The sequence below is a fragment of the Hyperolius riggenbachi genome, chromosome 7 (genome assembly GCF_040937935.1).
Source record: "Hyperolius riggenbachi isolate aHypRig1 chromosome 7, aHypRig1.pri, whole genome shotgun sequence".
Lineage (NCBI taxonomy): Eukaryota > Metazoa > Chordata > Amphibia > Anura > Hyperoliidae > Hyperolius > Hyperolius riggenbachi.
In genome coordinates this window covers 210,067,911-210,091,697 of record NC_090652.1, presented here as the reverse complement: position 1 = coordinate 210,091,697, position 23,787 = coordinate 210,067,911, and the positions used below count along the sequence as shown (strand labels likewise).

General features: G+C 44.9%; 1 protein-coding gene across 2 annotated transcripts in view; it reads right to left on the bottom strand.

The window, feature by feature from the left end:
* LOC137524793 (ras-related protein Rab-5B-like) overlaps positions 1 to 23,787 on the bottom strand; it is an 81,741-nt gene that overhangs the window by 25,718 nt on the left and 32,236 nt on the right. For both annotated transcript variants that reach the window (XM_068245093.1, XM_068245095.1), the window contains exon 2: positions 803 to 1,059. In XM_068245093.1, the coding sequence (XP_068101194.1) occupies positions 803 to 962 (160 nt within the window). In that variant the 5' untranslated portion in view covers positions 963 to 1,059. The remainder of the gene's footprint in view (positions 1 to 802; positions 1,060 to 23,787) is intronic.

The following is a 23,787-nucleotide window of genomic DNA, read 5'->3' as shown; positions in this document are numbered from 1 at the left end:
GATTTCCTGCTTACTCTGATCGCCAAAGGCGATCGGAGTGGGTGGGGGGATGCCGCTGCGCAGCGGCTATCATGTAGCGAGCCCAGGGCTCGCTACATGATTTAAAAAATAAAATTTTTTTTAAAAAAAAAGTGCTGCGCCCCCTCCTGGGCGATCTAATTGTATCGCCCAGAGGGTTAAAGGACCATATCCATGCCAGTATTTTGGGATGAACATAGACATTTTACATGGTAGACTACCTTCTGGTATTTAAAGCTGTACCAAAATGTGTGAGGATTTCTACTGTTAAGGGCTGAAGGTTGGTTCTAACTATCCCATAAATCAAACATTTAAACATTTGTACTTCTCAGACTATTATTAAAGGGAACCAGAGAGGATGCAATATACATACCTGGGGCTTCCTCCAGCCCCATACGCACGGATCGCTCCCACGCCGCCGTCCTCCGCTGCCTGGATCCGCCGCCACCGGGTCCCGTCATTGCCGCGAGTCGGCCGGCGGACGCGGCCAATTCTCCGCATCACAGGGTGCTCTTCCCATACAGATACGCATGTGGCTGCTAACTGCGCAGCCGCATGCGTACATGTATGGAGGGAGCCCCTGTGATGCGGACAATTGGCCGCGTCCGCCGGAAGTGACGGGCCCGGTACCGGCGGATCCAGGAAGCTGAGAACGGCGGCGTGGGAGCGATTCAGGCTTATGGGGCTGGAAGAAGCCCCAGGTATGTATAAAATCTTTTTCTTTTTTCACCCCCCCCGTTCCTCTCTGGTTCCCTTTAAGACAAATGTTGGTAGCACATCTTACCTCCTATAGTGGTCTCTTGGAATTCATCAAACTGACCCTTGACAAAACGCAATACAAGGCTGGACTTGCCCACCGCCATGTCTCCCAGTAGCACAAGCTTGAACTGACAGATTTTTGTCTGGCCCACTCCATTAGCCCTTGAGCTCCCCCTGCTGGCCATGGCGTCCTGTGTTTTCTGCCTCCCAACCTCTCCGCTTCACTGAAGGATGAGTTTTATGTCCAGTATGCAGTATCCAAATCAACCTTTAAAGAACAATCTGCAGAGGAAAGAAAATAATCCATTTTAGTCTTGAGTTTACTTTACAATACAGACCAGAAAACCGTTCTCATGTGTTCCCATAGATAGGATAATCACTCAAGAAATCTGCCCATTCCTCAGGCTCAGTGCACGCTCCTCTGCCTTACATGGTTGATTGAACAGGCTGTGTTGCAATTCATTAGATAAATGTACTGACTCCACAGCCCTGCTATCCACAATGCGAAATACTATTAAAGGAAACCAGAGATTAAAAAAAAAAAAAAAAAAAAAAAAAAAAAAAGTGTTCTACATACCTGGGGCTTCCTCCAGCTGCTGGAGAGATACGTAGAGAGCACACTTCCTCTTGCGCACACTGGCCACGACTGGAGGAAATAATGGAACCCGGTACCAGAACTGCAGGCAGTGGAGGACGACGGCATGGGAGCAATCCGTGCTGGAAGAAGCCCCAGGTATGTATAAAACTTTTTTTTCTTTAATCTCTGGTACACTAAGTTTGCTATTAAATCATTTTTATACAGACTATCTCATGGGATGACAGATTTTCAGGCTAAACCAAATGGTAGGGAACGTTAAGGGTGAAGCAGAACAAATAGGCGACTGAAATTTGGGTGTACCGTGTGCCACCATAGGCTGTAATGTAAATTTTGGCTATATCGGTGCTCAGAAGGTAATTTGGGCACCGGTGAAAGCAATAGCTGGCAGCAGAGTTACGTCTTTCCCACACTTCGCATGGCAGCCTGAAGGGGGAATAGTAATTAATGCCGCCGGTGCAGGAGCAGGGTGAGCCATTAATCGGCTTTACCCTGCGCCCAAATTTCCCAGCGCCATTTTTGCGGTGAGGGTCCCCTATAAAAAAAAAAAAAAAAAAGGCAGTTGGTTGTTCCCATCTGCTTATAAGCTGGTGTCTACAGCTTTTCCTCCTCCCTCTCCATAAAGCAGGTCATGCAGCACGCCCAAGACCAATAGATCTGCATAAACAGGGCTGTCAGCTGACATGATCATGAGCTATGGTTTTGGCTGCTGAAACACAAATGTCTGGATGGGGCTCTGCACAGTGCCAGACTTGTACAGACCTACTGAAAGGGGGATTGTTTTATTTCTCTTTACTGTCTATACCAAATGTAACTTTTTAATTGCTGCACTGGAAAAATAATATAGATTAGCTGTCTTTTCACTTCCTATAATTTTTAATTTTCATCCACAGTTCTGTTGTTCTACTGGGAGAACAATCTAGGATGTCTAACACCAAGCTTTATTCTGTGCTCCGGAACTCACAAGACACAGCAAGGTCTATCTATAAATAGCTGATACCGCTCTCCCTTTCCTTTCACATTAATGACGCACCAGACTTAAAAAAACCCACAAAGACAAGACATGTACAAGCGTTCTTTACTTTTCAGGAACACCCAACTTCACATTATATATGCAGGATGACTAGAGCTATGACCATTTAATAAACAGATTAAATGTAAGAATAAAAAAAACATGCAACCAAATAATTTACAGTAGAATCTCAGTTATCCAGTAACCTACAGTGATTGGCACATGTGATATAAATTAAGTTTCTGGTTGCATTAGAGCAGGGGTCTCAAACTCAATTTACCGGGGGGGGGCCGCAGGAGGCAAAATCAGGATGAGGCTGGGCCGCATAAGGAATTTCACAATCGCGGCGCATCGCCACCTCTGCCCGCCCTTCTCACTCTTCCTTCACAGAGAGGGGCGGGGAGAGGCAGCGATTGACATCAGGAGGGGCAGAGCTGAAGCCGAAAGCTCTGCCCCTTCCAGGAAATGTCGGCGGATTGCCCCCCGGGCGACTTGGGGGCTCTGCAGCCCTCGTTTAGCGGCGGGGATGCGGTGGATTACTTGGGAGCACTGAAGCGAACTATAAGGAAGCTTTTGCCAGCGAGGGCCACAAAATATTGTATCGAGTGCCGCAAATGGCCCGCGGGCCGGGAGTTTGAGACCCCTGCATTAGCGTTACTATTAAAACTAGGCGTAATACTCTATGTCACACCAAATCCACACCAAAAAAAGCTGGACAGTAAAAATAAAGACAATTATAAAAAAAATGGGGATAGCAAAATAAATGTCAAAGGATCTGCGGGAACAGGTAGTTGAACTCTATAAAACAGGAAGCTGATAAGAAAATATCCAAGGAATAGAGAATACCAATCAGCATTGTTCAAACTCTAATTAAAGAGACACTGAAGCGAAAAAAAAATGATGATATTATGATTTGTATGTGTAGCACAGCTAAGAAATAAAACATTAAGATCAGATACATCAGTGTAATTGTTTCCAGTACAGGAAGAGTTGAGAAACTCCAGTTGTTATCTCTATGCAAACAAGCCATTAAGTTCTCCGACTAAGTTAGTCTTCGAGAGGGCTGTTATCTGACTTTTATTATCTCAACTGTTCCTGGACTATTTACTTTTCCTCTGCCAGAGGAGAGGTCATTACTTCACAGACTGCTCTGAAAGACTCATTTTGAATGCTGAGTGTTGTGTAATGTGCACATATTATAGAATGATGCAATGTTAGAAAAAACACTATATACCTGAAAATAAAAGTATGAGAATATTTTCTTTGCTGCTAATCTAGTAATTATTCATAGTACACAACCAATTCACTATATCTTATTTTTTTTTCGCTTCAGTGTCTCTTTAAGAAGTGGAAAATTATGGGTTCTGTTGAAACCAAACTCCAGTCAGGTAGACCAACTATAATTTTAGCCACAACTGGCAGAAACAAAAATGTTCAGGATGAAAGGAAAAACCCACAAAAAGCTTCAGGTGAAATACAAAGACTTTCTGAAAAAAAATGATGTGCAAGTTTCAAAATGCACAATAAAGAGGCAGTTGGTGAAAGATGGGCTGTGTGGTCAAGTTGCCAGAAGAAAGGCATTACTATACAAATGCCACAAATTATCCCGCTTACAATATGTCAAACAGGTACACCAATCTTACTGTGAAACATGGTGGTGGGTCGCTGATGTTTTGGGGATGTGTGAGCTACAAAGGCAAAGGAAATTAGGTCAAAATTGATTTCAATATGAATATAGTAAGTTATCAAAAATACTGGAGGAAAATCAGCACTCATCTGCCAGAAAGAGGAGCATGGGACGTATTTGGAAATAGTGTGGTGCACTTAGAGTACGTAGATACTCGTAATCTAAATTTAAATTTGATAGTGCTGCCCGCAGCAGGGGGGTTAACTTACTAATGCCGCCACCTATAGCCGTTGCAATGCACCAGCGGCCCACATAACTCTAGAAATTCCTTCCTCCGGGTTTCAATACTTCTTGGACATTACAACATGACAATGATCAAAAACAAGTCGATCTGGCTATAAAGTAATGGTTCTGGAGTGGCCATCTCAGTCTTCTGACCTCAAATCTTTAAACTTTAAAACATGCAGTTCATGCAAGACAGCCCAAGAATTTATGGGAACTGGTGGCTTTTTGCCAGGAAGAAGGGGCAGTTTTACCGAGAAGATAAAAAGCATCATTCTTAACTACCACAAAATAATTCAAGTTGATGTTAAAGGGGGCAATACACAATATTAAGAACTTTGGTATGTAAACTTTTGGTCAGGGTCATGTAATGTAAACTACCCACTGAATATCATGGTCATTTGTCCGAGTATGTTCCTTGCAGTGCAGAAAAAAGACCAAAAACACACACACACACATATTTTAAGTTTCCTCGTAGGAGATAAATTTTCATCCTCTGTTTAAAATATCTTTTCAGCACTCTACAATTCAAAATCTTCCAAAAAGTACTGTATGTGAAATAGTACTGCCAAATTTATTCAGAGAATTTTCTTGCTTGTTGTTGCCTTAAAGAGACTCCGTAACAAAAATTGCATCCTGTTTTTTATCATCCTACAAGTTCCAAAAGCTATTCTAATGTGTTCTGGCTTACTGCAGCACGTTCTACTATCACCATCTCTGTAATAAATCAACGTATCTCTCTCTTGTCAGACTTGTCAGCCTGTGTCTGGAAGGCTGCCAAGTTCTTCAGTGTTGTGGTTCTGTGATGCATCTCCCCCCTCCAGGCCCCTCTCTGCACACTGCCTGTGTATTATTTAGATTAGGGCAGCTTCTCTCTTATCTTTTACAAGCTGGATAAATCCTCCTCTGAGCTGGCTGGGCTTTCACATACTGATGAATTACATATGGGCAGAGCTGTCTGCACTCTGCAGTAAGAAACAGCCTGACACTTCAGTGGAAGGTAGCTGCAGGGGGAAAGAAACACACAAATGATCTCTTGAGATTCAAAAGGAAGGCTGTATACAGCCTGCTTGTGTATGAATGTATTTTCTATGTGTGGACATACTGTACATCAACCTACTTCCTGTTTTGGTGGCCATTTTGTTTGTTTATAAACAAACTTTTTAAAACTGTTTTTAACCACTTTTAATGCGGCGAGGAGCGGCGAAAATGTGACAGAGGGTAATAGGAGATGTCCCCTAACGCACTGGTATGTTTACTTTTGTGCGATTTTAACAATACAGATTCTCTTTAAACGGCATTTTATTGATAAAGTGTGAGACTATAACCTAACAGAAAACTTAGGAGAAAAAAAATGAATTGAATAAGGGGCATGGAGATCAAAATCAAGGAGATCTGATAAACGTGCTTTCAACATTAGACTAAACAGAAAGTTAACTGGTTATGGTGGAAATATTGAAAGCTTTTTCTGCAAGTTGCTGACTCTAGTTGCCATACATTTCCAATGGATTCTCTACTTGTATCAATATTTTTTATTATGATTTAGTATTTATATAGCGCCGACATCTTACACAGCGCTGTACAGAGTACATCATCATTTAACTGTCCCTCAGAGGGGCTCACAATCGGATTCCTAACATAGTCATATGTCTATGTATGTATCGTGCAGTGTATGTCGAGTCAATTTTAGGGGGGAGCCAATTAACTTATCTGTATGTTTTTGGGATGTGGGAGGAAACTGGAGTACCCGGAGGAACCCCACACAGACATGGGGAGTACATACAAACTCCTTACAGATGATGACCTTGTTGGGATTTGAAACAGGGACCCAGCGCTGCAAGGCGAGAGCGCTAACCACTACACCACTGTGCTACTTTTGATCCATTTGCCTGACTCAAGCATGCAGGTGATGACTACTGACTGCGTGCTCTGACTCAATGACTGGCTGAAACTACAAGATGGAAAGAGAACATTAACAGCTCCATACACAACAATAACCAACGGTTTTCAAAATAAATGAATACTGGCATTTTCTATAAATACTCAGAGGAACATTGAAGCACAAGTCTCTTCATTAGGCATGCATTCCATGAAATTATATCTCTCATGCTACAACAGGCTTTTTAAGCAAACATTTGTCAATTACACACTTGATGTACTATTACACAATTAGAAACAGAATATGGCATCATGGAAAAATTGGTCATGTGAGCAGCAATCAGTGAAGGCATTATTTGTTTATGTGTAAGCCTGTACTTTATTCTCTTAATAAAACAATCTTGAACTTTAATAGCTTCTGTTGTCTGAAGAGTTTGCAAAACATCTTGCAGTAGCAGATTACGGTGTATGCTTTTCTTTAGATAAAAATACCCATAAATGTGGCTTCATTCATTATGAGGAAACACACATTTACCATATTTTTCTGACTATAAGACACTCCTGACTACATGGAGCGCCTTTCCATTGGAGGACAAAAAAAAAGGTTGCAAAAAAAAAAAAAAAATACTAAACAGTCCATGGCACAGGGACATCTTGTGGATTCCCCCCCCCCCCCAATTGTTATGTCCCCCTTGTACCCTCCTCCATTCCCCTTTGCGTCCCCGTGTCCTTTTTTTTATCCCGTGTCCTCCTTCGTCCACCATTGTGTCCCATTTGTCCTCCTCCATCCCCCTTTGTGCCAAGTTTGTCCCAGTGTCCTCCTCCTTGCCCTACTGCTGCTGCTTTTATCTATGCATGGGGGAGCAGGAGGACACAGGACAATACAGGGATACAGGGACATTGCAGGCATTCGTAAGTCAGGGACTCCCTGTATTTGGACTATAAGACTTAGTGACTTGTTCTACCCACTTTTGGGGGAGAAAAAGTGTGTCCGATAGTACGAAAAATATGGTAATTAAACATAATTACCCCCGTCCAACCAAAAATTTTACTACTCAAGATAGCCCCCTACACCTTTCATAAGAGATTAGATCAATACTTTCATCTGCAACAGTAAAAGTGAAAGTGCAAAATGTGCATTTAGGGAAGTTCACATTCACAAAGAGCAGGAATCGCAAATGTAATTTTCCTGCACACCACACGTTCATCTGTGTTACAATGCATGTGGTAGACCATGATTGTGAAGGGGCAATGCCTGCAGTATGCAGCAAGGTTTTTTTTTTCCACATGCAGGAACCTGACCACTGATTAACATGCAATTCCGCACGCAGGAAAACTGTTTTTGATTTCCTCAAGTGTGACCCCTACTGAAAACTCCAAAATTTCACCACTTAAACTGAATCAGCATTTTGACATCATGTGGTGCAGCTGTGCCCCGCTACCAGTAGATGGCACTGTTGAAAAATTGGCTGGTTATCTAGTCAATATAGTCAGCATCCAAGTCCAACTGCAGTGGTAGTTGTAAAAACCGTGTACATTTAAAAGCGCCACCTATTAACCATTTACCGTCATCCTAACGTATTAAAACGTCATGCTTACCGCTACTAACGGCAACATGACGTTTTAATAAGTCGCGCATTCCCGCCGCTGCTACCGCCGTGTGCGCGCCGCTACTGCCGCTGTTTCCGTCGGGATCCCGTGCTGGGTGATTGGGGAAGAAGACCGAACGGTCCTCTACCCAATCGCAGTGCCTGGAGTGAATGGACGTGACCGCGAACAGCGGCTACGTCCATTCACATAAACAGGAAATGTAACAATTAAATAAAGTGTGTAAAAAAAAAAAAAGTGAACACTTCCTATAACGAGTGTTCACTAGCGCCATCTTGTGGCCAAAAAGTATATTACATCTATAAAATACATACATTTTCAAGTACATACACTTCATTAATAAAATTACACTTCCAACCCTCCCTCCCCCCCCCCCCCCCCCAAAAAAAAAACACTTGTAAAAAAAAAAAAATCAGCTTCAAACCAAAAAAATAAAATAAAAAATAGTTGCCTTAGGGACTCAGCTTTTTAAATCTATATTTTATGGGGGAAAATTAATTTTAATTTATTACATAGGGGCTTGTAATTATGGCCAGAACAAAAAAAAAAAGAGAACAGAAAAATAACACTTATATTTCAAAATAGCAGCACGGTGGCGTAGTGGTTAGCTCTCTCGCCTTGCAGCGCTGGGTCCCTGGTTCGAATCCCAGCCAGGGCACTATCTGCAAAGAGTTTGTATGTTCTCTCCGTGTCTTTCCTCCGGGCACTCCGGTTTCCTCCCACATTCCAAAAACATACGGATAAGTTAATTGGCTCCCTCTAAAAATTGGCCCTAGACTACAGTACTTACACTTCATAATATAGACATATGGCAATGGTAGGGATTAGATTGTGAGCTCCTTTGAGGGACAGTTAGTGACAAGATATATATATATACACTGTACAGCGCTGCGTAATATGTCGCGCTATATAAATAATAATAATAATAATAATATACTGTCGCCATACATTGTGATAGGGACATAATTTAAACGGTTTAATAATCGGGAAAACTGGGCAAATAAAACGCGTTTTATCCACAGGAGAACTGGTTAAAATGGGTACGAGATATACAGTTGTGTTCAAAATTATGAACTGAAATTTAGTGTTTTGGTCAGTTTGACATTGATTTTGATCATTTCAGTCATCTTGTTTACAATTAAATCAAAGAGGCACTTGTAAGTCAGACAAATATAACATAATATTTATAATGAAATAACCACAAATGTCTTTTCTGTGCTCACATCATTATTTTTATTTAACCCCCAAGTGACATTCATTCTTAGTACTTAGTACAACATCCTTTTCCAGTTATAAAAGCTTTTAAACGTAAAGCATAGCTTGACACAAGTGTCTTGCAGCGATCTACGGGTATCTTAGCCCATTCTTCATGGGCAAAAGCCTCCAGTTCAGGCATATTCTTAGGCTTACGCGCTGCAACTGATTTCTTTAAGTCCCACCAGAGGTTCTCAAATCGGATTTAAAGAGACACTGAAGCGAGACTAAATCTCGCTTCAGGTCTTATATATAGCAGGGGCACGTGTGCCCCTGCTAAAACGCAGCTATCCCGCGGCTAAACAGGGGTCCCTTCACCCCCAACCCACCCCCCGCAAAAGATGGTCGGCAAGTTGGTCGTGGGGATTGTCTTCCTGGAGGCAGGGCTAACGGCTGCAGCCCTGCCTCCAGTCGCGTCTATCAGACGCGCATCGCCGCCTCTCCCCCGCCCCTCTCAGTGAAGGAAGACTGAGAGGGGCGGGGGAGAGGCGGAGATACGCGTCTGACAGACGCGCATGGGGCAGGGCTGCGACGGTTAGCCCTGCCCCAACCAGGAAGCGCTCCCCCGCTGCACGGAGGGGGTTTGGGGGGACAGGGACCCCCGTTAAGCCGCGCTATAGCGGCGTTTTAGCAGGGGCACACGTGCCCCTGCTAGCTATGAGGTCTGAAGCGAGATCTATTCTCGCTTCAGACTCTCTTTAAGTCTGGTAACTGCGATGGCCACTCCACAATGTTCCAGCCTTTAATCTGCAACCATGCTCTAATGAACTTGGAGGTATGCATGGGATCATTGTCCTGTTGAAAGGTCCAACGTCTCCCAAGCCTCAGGTTTGTGACGGACTGCATCACATTTTCATCCAATATCTCCTGGAACTGAAGATAATTAATGGTACCTTGCACATGCTGAAGCTTCCCTGTACCTGCAGAAGCAAAACAGCACCAAAGCATGATTGACCCCCTGCCATGCTTCACAGTAGGCAAGGTGTTCTTTTCTTCATAGGCCTTGTTCCTCCTCCAAACATAGCGTTGATCCATGGGCCCAAACAGTTCTAATTTTGTTCCATCAGTCCACAGAACACTATCCCACAACTTTTGTGGTTTGTCCACATGACTTTTGGCATACTGCAGTCGACTTATTCTTTGGAGACAGCAAGGGGGTGCACCTCGGAGTTCTGGCATGGAGGCCTTCATTACGCAGTGCGCGCCTTATTGTCTGAGCTAAAGCTTCAGTACCCGCATCGGACACATTTTTTCAGTTCCTCAGCAGTCACACAGGAACTTTTCTCCACTTCGTGCTTCAGGAAGCGCACAGCAGTTGAAGTCAGCATCTTCTTTCTGCCACGACCAGGTAGCGTTTCAACAGTGCCCTTTGCCTTGAATTTGCAAATGATGCTTCCTATGGTGTCTCTTGGTATGTTTAACATCTTTGCCATCTTCTTATAACCATTGCCCTTCCTGTGAAGAGAAATCACCTCTTCTCTTGTCTTCCTGGACCATTCTCTTGACTTCACCATGTTTGTAAACACACCAGTAAATGTCTAGAAGGAGCTATCAGTCATTTTAAATCTGCCTAATTGGTGCTTATTATGCTTGATTGCTGCTCGTTAACATCCACAGGTGTTTTCAATACCAGATCAAAAACACTTGAATGAACCTCTGTTCTTAAGGCCTCTTTTCCACGAACTGTTGATAGGCAGAGAAATGCCTCTCAAACTCTGGTAACTGCTCGTTGCTGCCTGGTAACTGCTGCTGCCTGGTAACTGCTGCTGCCTGGTAACTGCTCGTTGCTGCCTGGTAACTGCTCGTTGCTGCCTGGTAACTGCTCGTTGCTGCCTGGTAACTGCTCGCCGAACACACAGCTCAACAGTTCGTGGAAAAGAGTGGTAGTCTTTAAAGAGAAACTCCGACCAAGAATTTAACTTTATCCCAATCAGTAGCTGATACCCCCTTTTACATGACAAATCTATTGCATTTCACAAACAGACCATCAGGGGGCGTTGTATGACTGATATTGTGGTGAAACCCCTCCCACAAGAAGCTCTGAGTACAGCGGTACTATGGGCAAACTGCCACAATGAAACAATGTTCACAGACAGGAAATGGCTGTTTACAGCTGTCTGTAACAGCTAGAAACAGCTACATAACCTGCCCACAGTAACAATGTCACCATGTAATACATGTCAGAATGTGAATCTGGGAGAGGAAAGATTTTACAATGAGCAAACACTGACTAAATCATTTATACATAATTATTGTAAAAATTAAGCACTTTTTTTTATTACATTATTTTCACTGGAGTTCCTCTTTAAGGGGTTGAATAATTGTGTCAATGAAGAAAGCACAACTTTTTTTTACCGTATATACTCGCATATAAGCCGACCCCCCAACTCTTACATGAAAAAACAGGGAAAAATGATTGACCCCCATATAAGCTGGGGGTCCCCCCCAGTGTGTCCCCAGTATAGCTAGTAAAGTGCCCAGTATTGGTAGGTAGTGCCCAGTATAGCTAGTAAAGTGCCCAGTATAGCTAGTATAGTGCCCAGTATAGCTAATATAGTGCCCAGTATAGCTAGTAAAGTGCCCAGTATTGGTAGGTAGTGCCCCAGTATAGCTAGTATTTTGCCCAGTATAGCTAGTATAATGCCCAGTATAGCTAGTAAAGTGCCCAGTATTGGTAGGTAGTGCCCCAGTATAGCTAGTATTTTGCCCAGTATAGCTAGTATAGTGCCCAGTATTGGTAGGTAGATCCCCAGTATAGCTAGTATAATGCCCAGTATAGTGCCCAGTATTGGTAGGTAGTGCTCCAGTATAGCTAGTATAGTGCCCAGTATTGGTAGGCAGTGCTCCAGTATAGCTAGTATAGTTCCCAGTATAGCTAGTATAGTGCCCAGTATAGCTAGTATAGTGCCCAGTATAGGTAGTATAGTGGCCAGTATAGTGCCCAGTATAGGTAGGTAGTGGCCAGTATAGTGCCCAGTGGCCAGTATAGCGCTCCCCCCGTGGCCCCGCTGCTATTACCTGCTTAGGCAGCGGCCGCTTCCTAATCCGGGGTCCCCTCTCATGTTGCGTATAAGTGATCACAGCAGCGTGCCCGGCGCTGCTGCTGTGACGATGCAGGGGGCAGGAAAGAGTGGTTCCCCTGGTAACGGCGATACACATCGCCACTACAGGGAGCCACGCTCTTTCCTGCCTCCTGCATCGTCACAGCAGCAGCGCCGGGCGCGGTGCTGTGATCACTTATACGCAACATGAGAGGGGAACCCGGATTAGGAAGCGGCCGCTGCCTAAGCAGGTAATAGCAGCGGGGCCACGGGGGGAGCGCTATACTGGCCACTACCTACCTATACTGGGCACTATACTGGCCACTTGTTGCTGCCTGATAGCTTGCCGAACACACAGCTCAACAGTTCGTGGAAAAGAGTGGTAGTCTTTAAGGGGTTGAATAATTGTGTCAATGAAGAAAGCACAACATTTTTTTACCGTATATACTCGCATATAAGCCGACCCCCCAACTCTTACATGAAAAAACAGGGAAAAATGATTGACCCCCATATAAGCTCTCGGTCCCCCCAGTGTGCCCCCAGTATAGTGCCCAGTATAGGTAGGTAGTGCCTCAGTATAGCTAGTGAAGTGCCCAGTATAGCTAGTATAGTGCCCAGTATAGCCAGTATAGTGCCCAGTATAGCTAGTATAGTGCCCAGTATAGCCAGTATAGTGCCCAGTATAGCCAGTATAGGTAGGTAGTGTCCAGTATAGCTAATATAGTGCCCAGTATAGCTAGTAAAGTGCCCAGTATTGGTAGGTAGTGCCCCAGTATAGCTAGTAAAGTGCCCAGTATTGGTAGGTAGATCCCCACTATAGCTAGTATAGTGCCCAGTATAGCTAGTATAGTGCCCAGTATTGGTAGGTAGTGCTCCAGTATAGTGCCCAGTATAGCTAGTATAGTGCCCAGTATTGGTAGGTAGTGCTCCAGTATAGTGCCAAGTATAGTGCCCAGTATTGGTAGGTAGTGCTCCAGTATAGCTAGTATAGTTCCCAGTATAGTGCCCAGTATAGGTAGGTAGTGGCCAGTATAGTGCCCAGTATAGGTAGGTAGTGGCCAGTATAGTGCCCAGTATAGGTAGGTAGTGGCCAGTATAGTGCCCAGTATAGGTAGGTAGTGGCCAGTATAGTGCCCAGTATAGGTAGGTAGTGGCCAGTATAGTGCCCAGTATAGGTAGGTAGTGGCCAGTATAGTGCCCAGTATGGCGCTCCCCCCCGTGGCCCCGCTGCTATTACCTGCTTAGGCAGCGGCCGCTTCCTAATCCGGGTTCCCCTCTCATGTTGCGTATAAGTGATCACAGCAACGCGCCCGGCGCTGCTGCTGTGATGATGCAGGGGGCAGGAAAGAGCGGCTCCCCTGGTAACGGCGATACACATCGCCGCTACAGGGAGCCACGCTCTTTCCTGCCTCCTGCATCGTCACAGCAGCAGCCCCAGGCCACATACGCAACATGAGAGGGGAACCCGGATTAGGAATCGGCTGCTGCCTAAAGCAGGTAATAGCAGCGGCGGCCGCGGGGGTAGCCGGGAGGGCGCGGACCACCGACCACCAGGAAAGACTCGCATACGAGCCGCCCTCCCCAACTTTTATCCCCCTTTTGGGGGGGTCAAAAATTCGGCTTGTATGCAAGTATATACGGTAATACTGTATTACAAAAAACAATTGATGTCATTTTAGTTGCATTTGGTTCTTTAAAAAGTCCTTGTAAGATTTCATTCTGAACACAATTACAAATCTACACTAAATTCCCTAAAACACTTTACAGCAGGGGTCCCCATACGTTTTGGGTTAAGGGCTGGGTCAACGTACTTCAGACTGCTGGGGGCCGGAGTATACATAAAATGATGTAGAAGTTTTTGCAGGCCAGACAGTGAAGCATACCCAGGTGACAACCTGCAGTGGACAGCAGTGTCACCTGATGTGGAATTTGATTGCAAACCAGTGAATTACTGCTTTCTAGCTTCCATGTGGATGGGTGATGCCAGCACTGCTATTCTATATGCAGACCACCAATATTTAAAGATGTAGCTGACCACATCTATAAGTGATACAATTTGTGTGTGGGGGGGGCCGATAAAAAAGCCTCAGGGGGCCACATTCGGCCCGCGGGTCTTAGTTTGAGGACCACTGCTTTACAGCATTGGGGATTGAATAATTTTGAACAACTGTATATGTGATAATAGAATATAAGTAGAATACTCTACTATGTTCTTTTACCATTAGTAGAGTATCTGTAACTTTACTGACGTTCTAGTCCCTTACCCTAACCTAACTCATATTACCCCTCCCCTACCGATGCCTAAAACTATCCCCCTCTCCTGCATATGCCTAACATTAATTCTGCCCCCCACACACACACCTAACACTAACCTTCCTCCATAACCATTGCATTGTCAATCACTGCTATCCTCTTGTCTCCTCGCTGTTGATTAACTCTGGAGCCAGCTGCTGTCACTAACCAGAGTTCTGCTACATAGTAGCGTCCTCCATAACAAATCACCACTACTGCCACTTACTGTGGAAGCCAGAGTCTAGCTATACTGTAACAGAACTCCAATGCCCAAATTACCTTCTCGACACCCACATAGCCACAAATTGACAGTGGCCTATGGCAGCGCCCACATGATCAAGCAATATCTGCACCCAAATTACCTGAATCAGGAGAAACAGTTGTCAAACTGCAGCAGGCATGAAGAGTCTGGTATCCAAGCTAGCTAGAGGAAATGGCTTGTAAAAAGCTTCATGAAGTCTGGCCCATTTCAAACTTTTAGCAGGGTAAGGAAACTTTGGCTTCCCCATCTTAAAGGGCAACTGAAGTGAGAGGCATATGGAGGCTGCCATATTTATTTCCTTTTAAGCAATACCAGTTGCCCGACAGTCCTGCTGGTCTATTTGGCTCTAGTAGTGTCTGAATCACACCAGAAACAAGCATGCAGCTAATCTTGTCCGATTTGATGAAATGTCAGAAAATCTTGATTTTGCAAAGCTGATGAAATAATGCACATCAATTCCATCCCCCAGCTTACATCACCTTGATTTTTTTTTTTGAACTAAAACAAAATTTAAAGGTCAGTATTTTCAGTTTATCTTATGACATGCAGAATAAAGTCCTGGTTGCCATAGGAGTCATTGGCCTCAATTCCCTAAGGTTATCACCATGGTGATAAGGCTTGTAGTATTCAGGAAACATTTTACCTCAGGCAAACCTAAAGTTAACTCTTCTGTCTTTAAGTTAAGGAAGTTAACTCTTCAATCCTTAAAATAACTCCAGAATTCTAAAGTTAAAGACAGGCTGTTAATTAACTGCATGTGAAAATAACTACAGAGGAAGTAACTTAAAGAGACTCTGAAGTCTCGTTTTTTTACCAGCTTTTTCCTTATAATCCTGTTCAGCATGATTGCCCCAATAGATTCGCCACATCCCCCCACAGCAGATGAATGATTTATTGCTTTGTAATAGACCAGCAAAGTTCCACGACTTTGCTGGTCGCAGATTGTGCTGCCCTGGCTCGCAGGGCTTCCCTTCCTGGAGAGGCTGAGCTTTGAGCTGTAGCCCTGCCTCTCCGTAATCAATCTCCGTGGGTCTCCGCCTCCTCCCCGCCCCTCTCAACGAAGGAAGATTGAGAGGGATGGTGGAGACGCGGCGATCAGCGGGGATTGACTCCGGAGGAGGCAGAGTTACAGCTCAAAGCTCTGCCCCTCCAGGAAAAAAAGCCCTGCGAAGCCCGGGAGCTTTGCAGGGCTGTTTGTCAGCAATAAATCATTCATCTGCCGTTTTCTAGTTGGGAAATCACGCTGAACAGGATTATAAGGAAAAAGCAGGTAAAAAAAACGAGACTTCGGAGTCTCTTTAAGCACTGAAGAGATAAGATAACTCTCTCACTGTGAAAACTTATTTCTACACCTTAATAAGGCAAGATGGATGTGTGGAGGTAAGTTTTCTCTTGCCTCATTATCTTCAGCATGATTTTAGTGAATTGAGGCCAATGTCTCAGTGAATCATTCTGAGAACAGTTGATGTAAATAACAGGCCAGAAAACCACAGGCTGAGAAGACCTTCATTTTTTCCCTCAAGGCCATTCAACCTATAAAACAAATGAGTTTGGAGTCTGTAAACACTATATACCAACACCTGCAACCACTGTGAATGCAGCCTTACAGCAAATGTGCTGTATCAGTTGCCTCCCAGACGTGGTGCCGTCACAACGCAATGACCAAGGTGCCTTTACAATGCACTGATGCGTGTATTTCCAGCGCACAGCAGATGCATTGCCATAAGAGAGTCACAGCCTGCAAAAATAAAAGCATATCACGTGGATAAGGAGGTGTGACCAGCAAGGCACAAAGGTTGTTCTCTTTCAGCAGCAGCAACACTCACAGCAAGAGATCTCTCACTAGCCTACCTTACATCTTTCTTTAGGCCCAGGTTACACCTAATCAGTTGTTAGTGTGCGTTAGTATGCGTTTTTCCCATAGCAGTGCATTGCAAAAAAGATTTCAGTTAAAACGCGTTAAGTGTGAAAGGTGCCATAGGAAAACATGGGCATTACTTTGAAAATCCGTTTTCTTTCAGTTTTAACTGAGAGCAAATGATTAAGTGTAAAGGGCCCTTATCTTCCAACCACAATGTCACCTCTCCTGACCCTCATTCTCCTACCAAACTGTGTCAACCTTCCTGAACCACACCTACTCATGTGCCCCTTCCATGTCACATCTCCTGACCCTCCGCTATCAATTCACTCCCTACCTGAGAGATGCTGTATCTCTTATCTATCCTACCTAACTGTGTCACCTCTCCAGATTGACAGCTACTTATGAACCCCACCACCTTCCATCCCCTCTTCTGTGCCTTTACTTACCACCTCATCTCACTTTTCCTGATCCACTTTGTGTCACCAATAAGGTCTCTATTTTCCAACCACTATGTCAACTCTCATGATCCTGACTCACCACTTTGGTCACCCAGTGCATCTCCTCTACTTACCCTCACCTAGCAACTACCCTATCATCTATCCTTAACCACTTCCCGACCGCTGTAGAGACAAATGGCGGCCGGGAAGTGGACCCCGCAAGGACCGCCGTATAGACAAATGGCGGCGGTCCTTGTAGGGGCATGGGCGGAGCGATCGCGTCATCCGTGACGCGATCCTCCGCCGCCGCTCAACTCCGCTCACCCGCCGCAACATCCCGCCGGCCATACGGAAGAGCCAGCGGGATGTTAACCCGACGATCGCCGCATACAAAGTGTATAATACACTTTGTAATGTTTACAAAGTGTATTATACAGGCTGCCTCCTGCCCTGGTGGTCCCAGTGTCCGAGGGACCACCAGGGCAGGCTGCAGCCACCCTAGTCTGCACCAAGCACACTGATTCCCCCCCCCCTGCCCCAGATCGCCCACAGCACCCATCAGACCCCCTCCGCCCACCCCCCAGACCCGTTTGCACCCAATCACCCCCCTAATCACCCATCAATCACTCCCTGTCACTATCTGTCAATGCTATTTTTTTTATCCCCCCCTGCCCCCTGCTGATCACCCCCCCACCCCTCAGAGTCTCCCCAGACCCCCCCCCCCCCCCCATGTACTGTATGCATCTATCCCCCCTGATCACCTGTCAATCACCCGTCAATCACCCCCTGTCACTGCCACCCATCAATCAGCCCCTAACCTGCCCCTTGCGGGCAAACTGATCACCCACCCCCTTATCAATTCGCCAGGGCATTATTTACATCTGTCCTTCCCTGTAATAACCCACTGATCACCTGTCAATCACCTGTCAATCACCCATCAATCACCCCCTGTCACTGCCACCCATCAATCAGCCCCTAACCTGCCCCTTGCGGGCAAACTGATCACCCACCCACACCAATAGATCGCCCGCAGATCCGACATCAGATCACCACCCAAGCGCAGTGTTTACATCTATTCTCTCCTCTAAACACCCACTAATTACCCATCAATCACTCATCAATCACCCCCTATCACCACCTGTCACTGTTACCCATCAGATCAGACCCTAATCTGCCCCTTGCGGGCACCCAATCACCCGCCTACACGCTCAGATTGCCCTCAGACCCACCCTTATCAATTCGCCAGTGCAATATTTACATCTGTCCCATCAATCACCCCCTGTCACTGCCACCCATCAATCACCCCCTGTCACTGCCACCCATCAATCAGCCCCTAACCTGCCCCTTGCGGGCAATCTGATCACCCACCCACACCAATAGATCACCCGCAGATCCGACGTCCGATCACCTCCCAAGTGCAGTGTTTACATCTGTTCTCTACCCTAAACACCCACTAATTACCCATCAATCACCCCCTGTCACTGCTACCTATCAGATTAGACCCCTATCTGCCCCCTAGGGCACTCAATCACCCGCCCACACCCTCAGAATGCCCTCAGACCCCAGCCCTGATCACCTCGCCAGTGCATTGCTTGCATCTATTCCCCCCTCTAATCACACCTTGAGACACCCATCAATCACCTCCTGTCACCCCCTAGCACACCTACCCATCAGATCAGGCCCTAATTTGCCCCGTGTGGGCTCCTGATCACTCGGCCAAACCCTCAGACCCCCTTCCGATCACCTCCCCAGTGCATTGATTGCATCTATTTTCCCCTCTAACCACCCCCTGAGACACCCATCAATCACCTCCTGTCACCCCCCTAGCACTCCTATCCATCAGATCAGGCCCAATACAACCTGTCATCTAAAAAGCCACCCTGCTTATGACCGGTTCCACAAAATTCGCCCCCTCATAGACCACCTGTCATCAAAATTTGCAGATGCTTATACCCCTGAACAGTCATTTTGAGACATTTGGTTTCCAGACTACTCACGGTTTTGGGCCCGTAAAATGCCAGGGCGGTATAGGAACCCCACAAGTGACCCCATTTTAGAAAAAAAAACACCCCAAGGTATTCTGTTAGGTGTATGACGAGTTCATAGAAGATTTTATTTTTTGTCAAAAGTTAGCGGAAATTGATTTTTATTGTTTTATTTCACAAAGTGTCATTTTTCACTAACTTGTGACAAAAAATAAAATCTTCTATGAACTCGCCATACACCTAACGGAATACCTTGGGGTGTCTTCTTTCTAAAATGGGGTCACTTGTGGGGTTCCTATACTGCCCTGGCATTTTAGGGGCCCTAAACCGCGAGGAGTAGTCTAGAAAACAAATGCCTCAAAATGACCTGTGAATAGGACGTTGGGCCCCTTAGCGCACCTAGGCTGCAAAAAAGTGTCACACATGTGGTACCGCCGTACTCAGGAAAAGTAGTATAATGTGTTTTGGGGTGTATTTTTACACATACCCATGCTGGGTGGGAGAAATTTCTATGTAAATGGACAATTGTGTGTAAAAAACATCAAACAATTGTCATTTACAGAGATATTTCTCCCACTTAGCATGGGTATGTGTAAAAATACACCCCAAAACACATTATACTACTTCTCCTGAGTACGGCGATACCACATGTGTGGCACTTTTTTACACCCTAAGTACGCTAAGGGGCCCAAAGTCCAATGAGTACCTTTAGGATTTCACAGGTCATTTTGAGAAATTTTGTTTCAAGACTACTCCTCACGGTTTAGGGCCCCTAAAATGCCAGGACAGTATAGGAACCCCACAAATGACTCCATTTTAGAAAGAAGACACCCCAAGGTATTCTGTTAGTAGTACCGTGGAGTTAATAGAAGATTTTATTTTTTGTCACAAGTTAGCGGAAATTGATTTTTATTGGTTTTTTTCACAAAGTGTCATTTTTCACTAACTTGTGACAAAAAATAAAATCTTCTATGAACTCAGCGGACTACTAACGGAATACCTTGGGGGTGTCTTCTTTCTAAAATGGGGTCATTTGTGGGGTTCCTATACTGTCCTGGCATTTTAGGGGCCCTAAACCGTGAGGAGTAGTCTTGAAACGAAATTTCTCAAAATGACCTGTGAAATCCTAAAGGTACTCATTGGACTTTGGGCCCCTTAGCGCAGTTAGGGTGCAAAAAAGTGCCACACGTGGTATCGCCGTACTCAGTAGAAGTAGTATAATGTGTTTTGGGGTGTATTTGTACACATCAAGAAATATCGATCTAAGAAAGATACATAGAGCGCTCCATAGTGTAAAAACATAAAGCAATTTAATATGCGCAAGTTTAAAACGTACTTACAAAATCAAAGGATGCAATAAAGCTCATAGATAGCCTGCAGACACCTATTTCCCTCCTGTAGTGTGGGCACCGTCAGGCTGTGGCCAGCAGCGTGACGTCCGATGATCTGGAGAGGCTCTCACTGGTGGGGGGCGTATCTGCTGTCACGACGTGCCTCTAGCGTGATGACGCGTTTCGGCATCCCTGCCTTCGTCAGATCACGCTAGGGCACTGGGCACGGGGGTTTAAAAACACGAACTTCCGCCCACATGCGGTGTCGTATTGTGGTGGGCGGAGCGCTGTGATGCGCTTGAGTAAGGCGGAGTTTCGCCTATATTAGGAGTAGTGAAAAGTTGTCAACATTTAGGGTGCAGCTGGGCACAGGATATTTATGCTCCGCCTCTGGTTGCTATGACAGCGGGTGGAACGCTTATATGGAGGATGCACCAGCCGTAATAGGAAGCTGCACACTTACGTGCAAATGTAAACAAACCCGACATTCTGTATGCCATTCTAGCGCGTGCTATAGTGGGAAATAAAACTATTTGTTGGACAAAGTTTTTCTATTCTTAGTATCTTTCACATTCCGCACAAGGCATTACTGGTAGAAGTGCGCTTGACCTCATGCAATAAGACGAGTGTGTGTCCATGGGAAGCGATATGTTGCTTCTTTCACCAACACTAAAATATGAAAGTGATTATATCACATATAAGGTGTAATGGCTTTGTAACGGGGGGAACGGGGGGAGGGGGTAGAGGGATGGGGGAAGGAGGAAAGGAGGGAGGGGGGGGGGGAGAGCAAGGAAGGAAGGGTGGACGTGGAGGGGAGCTAATGACCTTTCAGGCAAAGTGGCTATATACCGATGGGATTAAAAGCTTATCAGGTGTCTAATTAAACCTGCTAAATCCGGATATGGGGATGTCATATATCTCAATGATCATTCGGGGCTCACTTCTGAATAAATGGGAAGGGGTGATATGGAATACGAGACCCAGATGGGTTGGGGAAACAAACTGGAGGTAAGGTGTCTTGAGTGTTGATAACTCCAGGGCAGGTGACAAGTGTGGGGATATCACTGAACACCTGGGGGGAGGAGGGGGCTGTATCAGAAAAAGGAAAAAGGTTTTTTTGGGGGGACAATGTGGCACAGGCCGACAGTGCCCACAGGTATGGGATGGGTATGGTGGACACACACATTTCAAAGGTACAATAGCCCGGCTGAACAACAATATCCTTACATAACATCACAATTCTAACAAAAAGATGAAATATGAAAATGAAAATAATAATAGCGATGACTATAAATCGGGAAGCAGGCAAGCGATTCTTAACAACTATACCCTATTATTAGGTGCTATATGTTGCTACCAATTTTAATTACTCACCGCTCCCGACACGACTACACAAGCTAGCAAAGATGCTGTGAAAGAGGTGACAAAAATACACAGTCAGAATCAAGGCATGGTCAACCAACATATCTATCTGATTTAGATATATGTAGCTATTTCAAGACCCTCATTGAGTCCATTGGGAGATAAGGAATCTAATCTGAAAATCCAGAATGTTTCTCTTTCGCAGAGTCTTCTATACCGTGCTCCCGTGTTCATATTTTTAGGAATAACCTCTAAACCAGTGATTTTTAGAGAGTCCACTGAACTTTCGTGATACTGTTTAAAATGTCGGGGAACACTATGTTTCTCATTTTTAGCTAAAATGTTCCGTTTATGTTCTCCCAATCTTTGCCTCAAGGGTCTAGTGGTTCTACCCACATAAAATTTAGGGCATGAGCATGTCAAAAGGTAGACTACATACCCACTGCTACAATTAATAAAATCTTTAATTGAGATGGACTGGTTGTGGTTATCTTTGATTTCTTTTATCCTGTGGCTCAAAAACGGGCAACACCCGCATCTTTTTATGTTACAGCGGTAGTTTCCTTTCAAGGTCGGGAACATACTGGGCCGTGGCCCTGCTTGTCTGATGTTGCTAGGGGCGATTGCATTTTTTATGGACCTAGCTTTTCTAAAAATCACTCCTACCGCTGAAAGGAAACTACCGCTGTAACATAAAAAGATGCGGGTGTTGCCCGTTTTTGAGCCATAGGATAAAAGAAATCAAAGATAACCACAACCAGTCCATCTCAATTAAAGATTTTATTAATTGTAGCAGTGGGTATGTAGTCTACCTTTTGACATGCTCATGCCCTAAATTTTATGTGGGTAGAACCACTAGACCCTTGAGGCAAAGATTGGGAGAACATAAACGGAACATTTTAGCTAAAAATGAGAAACATAGTGTTCCCCGACATTTTAAACAGTATCACGAAAGTTCAGTGGACTCTCTAAAAATCACTGGTTTAGAGGTTATTCCTAAAAATATGAACACGGGAGCACGGTATAGAAGACTCTGCGAAAGAGAAACATTCTGGATTTTCAGATTAGATTCCTTATCTCCCAATGGACTCAATGAGGGTCTTGAAATAGCTACATATATCTAAATCAGATAGATATGTTGGTTGACCATGCCTTGATTCTGACTGTGTATTTTTGTCACCTCTTTCACAGCATCTTTGCTAGCTTGTGTAGTCGTGTCGGGAGCGGTGAGTAATTAAAATTGGTAGCAACATATAGCACCTAATAATAGGGTATAGTTGTTAAGAATCGCTTGCCTGCTTCCCGATTTATAGTCATCGCTATTATTATTTTCATTTTCATATTTCATCTTTTTGTTAGAATTGTGATGTTATGTAAGGATATTGTTGTTCAGCCGGGCTATTGTACCTTTGAAATGTGTCTGTCCACCATACCCATCCCATACCTGTGGGCACTGTCGGCCTGTGCCACATTGTCCCCCCAAAAAAACCTTTTTCCTTTTTCTGATACAGCCCCCTCCTCCCCCCAGGTGTTCAGTGATATCCCCACACTTGTCACCTGCCCTGGAGTTATCAACACTCAAGACACCTTACCTCCAGTTTGTTTCCCCAACCCATCTGGGTCTCGTATTCCATATCACCCCTTCCCATTTATTCAGAAGTGAGCCCCGAATGATCATTGAGATATATGACATCCCCATATCCGGATTTAGCAGGTTTAATTAGACACCTGATAAGCTTTTAATCCCATCGGTATATAGCCACTTTGCCTGAAAGGTCATTAGCTCCCCTCCACGTCCACCCTTCCTTCCTTGCTCTCCCCCCCCCCTCCCTCCTTTCCTCCTTCCCCCATCCCTCTACCCCCTCCCCCCGTTCCCCCCGTTACAAAGCCATTACACCTTATATGTGATATAATCACTTTCATATTTTAGTGTTGGTGAAAGAAGCAACATATCGCTTCCCATGGACACACACTCGTCTTATTGCATGAGGTCAAGCGCACTTCTACCAGTAATGCCTTGTGCGGAATGTGAAAGATACTAAGAATAGAAAAACTTTGTCCAACAAATAGTTTTATTTCCCACTATAGCACGCGCTAGAATGGCATACAGAATGTCGGGTTTGTTTACATTTGCACGTAAGTGTGCAGCTTCCTATTACGGCTGGTGCATCCTCCATATAAGC